The 7,212-nt window shown below is 38.2% G+C and overlaps 1 protein-coding gene across 1 annotated transcript; it reads left to right on the forward strand.

Annotated features, from left to right (window-relative positions):
- Window positions 1-5,110: 5,110 nt before the first annotated feature.
- LOC131043981 (uncharacterized) lies at window positions 5,111-5,593 on the forward strand. The gene has a single exon (XM_057977243.2). It carries the CDS (start codon window positions 5,111-5,113, stop codon window positions 5,591-5,593), a length of 483 nt encoding a protein of 160 aa, XP_057833226.2.
- Window positions 5,594-7,212: the final 1,619 nt, after the last annotated feature.

Genomic DNA, 7,212 nt, shown 5'->3' on the forward strand with positions numbered 1-7,212 from the left:
ATTTTTTTAGCTTGGAAAAAACATGATTTTTCTGGAACGTTGGAAACCGTTTTTAGCAGTTTCTAGAGTTGGTCCAAAATAGGTCCCTGTGTGGTTTAAACTTCCACTCTTACCATCTAAATTTATTGAATTTGATATATTGTCAAAAATTGGGGATTCTTAGGGTAAATTCTTGATGTCTTGTTCATTGCTTTAGGATGGGGTTCTGGTTGTTAAAATTTGTGTATTAACTTGCCCTAACACTCAGTTGCCAAATTTTTGTAACATTAGGTCCCCCTTTGGTTTATGGTAGCAAAATTTGGTTAAAGACTCGGGGGTTTTGGGTCCATCTGTTGTAGTTATGGATTCCCCAATGTTTTTTTGCATGAAATCCATCCATTTTGGTTCGGGGGAATCGGATTCTCTATTTGTGGAAAATGTGGAACCTCATACCTGGGAAAAAACACAATTGTCTGGCCCTGCTTTCAACCCTCCTCCTCTTGTGAACAATTCCATCTCTGCTATGGATTCTGAAGTGGCTTTCAATAATTTTGTCCCTTCCACAAGGATTGGCCGTTCTAATGCTCTTTCGTTAAATAAACCTGCTATCTCTAATTTGGTCCCATCTTCTGAGACTAGGGTGGATTTGGGTATCTTTGCACCTATGGTTGACTTAGGCATTAGGTTAGGGGAAAATACGGATGCCCTTGGTTTTCTGCATAAAGTGGTAGGTGTTGTAGCTACATCAGCTGAGGGGACTTTATTAGAGCATGCTGAGGGTGATATTGTTGATTCGGTGGACATTGTCTTGGATGACATACTCATTGCTCAGGTCCAGGATTTAGCCAATTCTAATAAGACTCTTCTGGATTCCCCTTTAGCTAATAAGGTTATCTCCTCGATTTTAGTTGATTTAGGTGTTTTGGAGAATGATTTCGCTGCTTTTCCCATCAATAACCCTTTTGATATCGTTGATAGAGATAAGGCGTTGGTGGTTTTAGGACTTGTATCATCATTACCTCCTATGGTTTCAGACAAAGAGGAGAAGGGGCTAGATATGACCAATATGGTGGCTGCTTCAGAGCTTCCTTTGGTTCAAACCCCTCTGCTTCCTTCCTCACCCTTGTCTACTCTAGGGAAAAGGAGGCATAAGCCTAAACATGTTAAAATAAATTTAGAAATTGCTGCGGGGATTCAATCTAGTATTTTATCTTCTTTAGAAACTTTGAAGAAGAAGATGTTGAAGAAACCTTTTAGTTCCCTTATTACAAGAGCTCTAGCTACTAAACGTAGTCTGCATAAGGTTTTTTCTGCTGGGGCATTGTCTCCAGTCTTGTTGAATGCTTCGAGGGGAGCTGAGGCCTCCCCTCAAGAAATATGAGGTTAATATCCTAGAATTTTTGGGGCTTAAATGCCCCTAACAAACGATGCTTGATTAAGTCACAATTAGACTTAATGAAGTGTGATTTGGTGATGTTACAAGAAACTAAACTCAATTTGCAATCGGCAGATAGATTATTCTCCTCTTTGAAAGTTTGGAATTTTTTATCATCTCCCTCTTTAGGGGCGTCAGGTGGGCCAGCTATTATTTGGAAGGATTCTGCTGTTCACTTCTCATTAGTTGTGGTATCATATAATTGGATGCTTGGAATAGTTAAGAGTCGAACATCAAACTTAAAGTTTTGGCTTTTTAATGTTTATGGCCCTTCTGGGATTATTGAGAAAAGAATTTTTTGGAACTCCTTGTTTACTATCGCTACTCCTTTGCAGAATTTTTTTTCTGATTTTTGGGGGTGATTTTAATGCAATTGCAAATTTGAATGAGAATGTTGGAGGAATTATTCCTAACAAATGTTTCATTTCAGATTTTTCCAACTTCATTCAGTCCTTGAGTCTAGTTGATTGTATGCCTCTTAATGGTTCATTTACTTGGACTAATAGGCATAGGGGTTTCTCTCAAATTTTGGAAAGGCTGGATCGTTATTTGGTTTCAGATAATTGGTTTAGTTCGAGACAAGATTTTGTATCCTCAATTCTTCCCTTTATCGACTCTGATCATTTTCCTATCCAGTTTGATGTTTTTGAGGATAGGGCTCCTAAAAAGTTACCTTTCAAGTTTGAGCCAATGTGGTTTAGGGATCAATCATTTTTACCTTCCTTAAAATCTTGGTGGACTTCAGCCCCTTATTTCCTTGGGTCAAGAATGTTTCAGTTAGTTAAAAAATTGGGCTTCTTGAAGACAAAAATAAAGGATTGGAATGTTTAGCATTTTAAGAATGTCTTTGGTGAAAAGGCTAGGCTTCAGGAGGAGATTGAACAGCTTAACAATAAAGTTGTTGCTTCTGGTATGTCTATTGCAATGTATGACAATCTTAAATCATTGAACACTCAGCTGAGTGAGATTCTTGCCAGGGAAGAATCTTATTGGAGACAGAAATCTAGGGATCTCTAGCTCTCTGAAGGCAATTGAAATACCAAATTCTTCCATTCCTCCTCCAAGCTCAAGAGGCTTCGTAGTTGAATCTCTTGTATTGTTGATTCCAATGGGAATACTTTGCTAGATGAAGATGAAATAGCTTCTGAAGCTGTTAGGTTTTTTAAATCCCTTCTCTCAGCAAAGCCAATGGTGGTTGATGAGGGATTTGTAAATTCAATCCCTCCCCTTGTCTTCCAAAAAGATAATAAGATGTTGATGGCACCTTTTTCCTTGGCTGAATTAAAAAGGTAGTCTTCTCCATGCACCCAGAAAAGGCACCGGGACCAGATGGATTTATGGCATTATTCTTCTAGAAAAGTTGGGTCTTTATAGGGAAAGATGTGTTGTTAGCTTTGGAGGAGTCTAGAAGAAATAGGGTGATTCTAAGAGAAATAAATACTACTCTTATTGCGATTATCCCTACGGTAGATAATCCTACATCTTTTTCAGATTTTCGCCCAATTGCCTTGTGTACCACACTATACAAAATTTTTACTAAGGCAATTTCGGTTAGATTATCGAAATTCCTTCCTCGGATTATTACGGTTGAGCAGGGTGGTTTCGTACCTGGTCGAGAGACCCCTGAAGGAGCCATTGTTGCTCATCAAATTCTACATTCTATTTCCCAGCAAAAGGTGTCAGCAATGATCCTCAAATTAGACATGCTTAAAGCATATGATCATGTCAATTGGCAGTCATTGCTTGTTGTTTTGAACTAGTTTTGATTCTCAAGGAGTTGGGTTAAGTGGGTTTATTCATGCATATCCTCCGCCCGCTTTTCAGTAGTGATTAATGGGACTCCCTCAAGTTTTTTTGCTTCTTCCCGGGGTATTAGGCAAGGAGATCCCTTGTCCCCTTTTTTGTTTGTTATTCTGGCGGAAGCATTAAGTAGGGCTATTTCTAATGCTACGGTTGTGGGTCGGTGGTTAGGTATTAGAATAGATGGCCTGCCTTCCTCACAATCTCATTGCTTATTTGTTGATGATACATTATTGTTTGGGAAGGCGACTATAACAGAAGCACGAGTTATTTAGAAAGTTATCTCTGACTATTCAACCTTTTCTGGTCAAAAGGTTAATAAGGGAAAGTCCAAAATCATTTTTGTTAATGTCCCCACTTTAGTTAGGAATAATCTTATCTACTTTTGGAACTTTCAAGTTGGGTCTTTCCCTTGCATGTATTTAGGTATTCCCTTCTTTCTTGGGGCAGATAAGAACTCTTTTTGGGACAAAATTGTTCATTCCATCTCCTCTAGAATTTCCTCCTGGAATCATAAATGGTTAACATTGGCAGGCAAAATTCTTCTAATTAAATCAGTCCTGAGTGTTATACCTACATATCTAATGTCTATCTTAGAGGCTCCCTCTCAAGTTGTTAAGCATTTAAAGGTATCCCTCAGGTCCTTCCTTTGGAATGATAATTTAGGAGGAAGGAATAAGATCCCCCTTTTAGCATGGGATAAAGTTTGTCATCCCAAGGAGTTAGGGGGGCGGGTATTCGTGATTTGGCTATTCAAAATAAGGCTTTGGGGGCTAAGTTGATTTAGAAACTATATACAAATCCTAGTTGTTAATGGGCCTCTGTTGTGCTTGCTAAATATTTAAGGGGTCTACCGAGAGAAAGGATTTTTACTGCAACTTCCCTTTCGAAGGGCTCTGCGTTCTGAAATTTTCTGATTTCATTTAGAGAGGTGGTCTTACCTCATTTATCCTGGGTTGTCCATAATGGGAGAAAAGCTCATTTTTGGGATGAAGTTTGGAATGGGCACCCAGATCTCTCATCTATCCGAGATTGGTCCCCTTTGCCAGAAATCCTTTCATCTCTTTGGGGACTTTTTGTTGCAGATTATTTTATCATTGACACTTTTGGACCTTGTATAATTGTCAAATGGAAGGAAATCCCTCCCTTGGCTATTAACATTAATATTGTTTTGGATTTTATTGAAGAACTTTGTAAGAGACCTCTAGTTTTTCAATATAAAGAGGACTCAATGGTTTGGACTAAAAGTGCAGCTGGCTCCTATTCAGTGAAAGAGGGGTACAATTCTTTGATTCAAACCCCTATTCCTACCTACTGGCCTACTAAGTTATGCTGGCATTCTACATGTCTTCCAAAAGTAGGGGTTTTTTCCTGTTTAGCCATTCAAGATAAGATCCTCACTGGAATGCATTTAGATAGGCTTGGGATTATGGTAGTTTTCCCATGTGTTTTCTATGGTTATTGCATGGAATCAGTGGACCACCTCTTCCTACTTTGTCCCTTTGCCTCTGACTATTGGTATTGGTTGTTTGGTATGTTAGGGTGGTCTTCTGCTCTTTGCGCAAATCTTCTTTCACAATTTCAATCTTGGCCCTTGTTGTTTCCCACTTCATTCTATTCATCTTTGTGGATAGTTGCTCCATCTCTAGTGATTTGGAATCTATGGCTGGAAAGGAATTCAAGAATTTTTAATCATAAGTCGACGTCTTTGCCAGACGTTATAGGTAAAATCCAAGCCTCCATTTGTGAAGTGGTCCTCTCTTTCATTTATTAAAATTTAGGGCGACAACTTTTTCTCATTGGGATAATTGGGTTACTTGGAAATGGCTCTCTCTGCAATTGCTGCCCTCTCATGGGGCTATTTCGGATGCTTTTTCTTCGCATCTTAAGCATAAGATGGCTAAATGGAGCCCTCCCCCTTATCCATCCTTCAAACTCCAATTTGATGGGGCCTCTAAGGGCAATCCAGGAAAGTCTGGGATTGGGGTAATCATCTTTGACCATTCTTCAAATATCATCATGGTTGTTGGCAAATACATTGGTTATGGCACTAACAACATGGCTGAATTTCAGGCTCTATCTTTTGGACTTGATCTGGCTCATTCTCTAAATATCAAGGATATTGTTATTGAAGGGGATTCAATGCTTGCCTGTCAAGCAGTTGCTGACAAAAAATGCATCTCTTGGCGTATGCAGTACCTTCTGGAGCATATTCTTCTTCAACTTAATGGCTTCTCCACTTTCTCGATCTCCCACTATTTTAGAGAAATCAATGTGTTTGCGGATTTTCTTGCAAGTAAGGTTATTAGTGACGGTGTAGACCACATTGAACTTACATCGTTGGATTTTCCTATCAAATATTTGAAAATTATATCTTAAAAATGCCTTCTTGGTGTGCCTATTCTTTCGTAAGTGCATATAATAAGGGTGTTTTGGAATAATACCATTGTTATTATCATTTATTGGGAGAATCTCCCCATTATTGAAGGGATTTTTTTTGGTTGTAGCCTTGATAGTTCTACTTGCCTTATGGGGTATCTACTTCTTTGAATGTCTATAACAAGGGTGTTGCCTTGCCTTATGACAGCACCTTTGGTATAGTCACTCCTGGAAGTGTAGCCGCTTTTAAGGATGGAGGGTGATATTCTTTGGGATCAGTTGACAGTGATTTGATAGTTTTTTCTTGTACCTTGGGTGTTGTGGTTTGCTTGGTTTTGATTTCCTTTTTCCCCTTTGGCGGTTGAAGCTAGGTTAATTAGCTCTTTCATCATGATAATTGGTGACATTGTCTCTCTCCGGTGTTTTGAAACTGGGTTATATTGCTTTTCAGGATAATCATTAGATGTTGCGGTTCAGCTTAAGTATTATATATGTTATGCCAATCATGTTTTCTTAAGCATAGTGGTGACCGATTGTGTCATGATTTTTGGGTCTCACGTTCTGCACATTGGCTTGGTAAATTAATCATTATGCTTTGTGGGTATAAGGTTGGTGAGTTTTATTAATTGAGTTTGCTATATGTGAAGCATTTTCCATCATTCAGAGGTGCTATTTGGCTGGATATTCTCTTCGTATGATATTCTGATAATCATATCATGACAACCCCCGCTCTGTTATATATCTTTGATAAGTTTTATAGGTATGAGTCATATTTGTCTATTTCTTTTTCAGTTTAGACAATACTTTGCAGGATGTGGAATTTATTGGGCAAATTTGGTGAGTTGTGGGTTATTCTGAGAAGTTGGAAAATGCAGTGTTTTGGATGGGGGAAATGGCTTCTTATCATGTTGTTACTTGTTTGGCTATTCTTATGGGCCATTATATGGATTGGTTTCACCCTGTTCCCTGAAGGTTGTCTTCATCTTTCGTTACTTCTTGTATGGTTAGGTTTATGTATGCTAACCATTTTCATGTTTTCAAGATTACTTCTCCTTGGATCCCTCTTTGTTGTGTTTTTTGTTCTCTACAGATATCTGGACTCATGTGGTGCATAAGGGGATTATTGTTTGGGGATGCTTCCGATCTTAGCTGCATTTTCTGAGATGATATCCTCTCTACAGAATTACTAATACAAGCTTGCTGTAAAAGCTTCCTTTATATCTAATGTAATGGAAATTGTAATCAGGGTTTTATGGGATGTATATGGGTTATTGTATTGGGTAGGTAGGCTTATGTTTTTGAGCAAAGCTAAGGGGTTTTCTTATTGGTTCTTTCCCCTCAATGCTCTTTGAACCAGTCGCCATGTAAAAAAATAAATATAATTAATATAATTTTAGTGGTATCATCCACTTTTATAAAAAAAAACAAACAAAATAAACAAGCCTCATTTAGGGATCATCAATTGTGTTTCTTTCCTTCTCAATTGTCATCTACCTCTCCCTTCTTTTGTTTCTAAAATCTAGCTATGAGTTTTGAGGACCAAGTCTCCAATTTATTATACATTGAATTATTGAACATATTCTCTGCCATTTTCCTATCCTCCATGTCCGAGTTTAAAA

Source organism: Cryptomeria japonica, chromosome 5, assembly GCF_030272615.1.
Source record: "Cryptomeria japonica chromosome 5, Sugi_1.0, whole genome shotgun sequence".
NCBI lineage: Eukaryota > Viridiplantae > Streptophyta > Pinopsida > Cupressales > Cupressaceae > Cryptomeria > Cryptomeria japonica.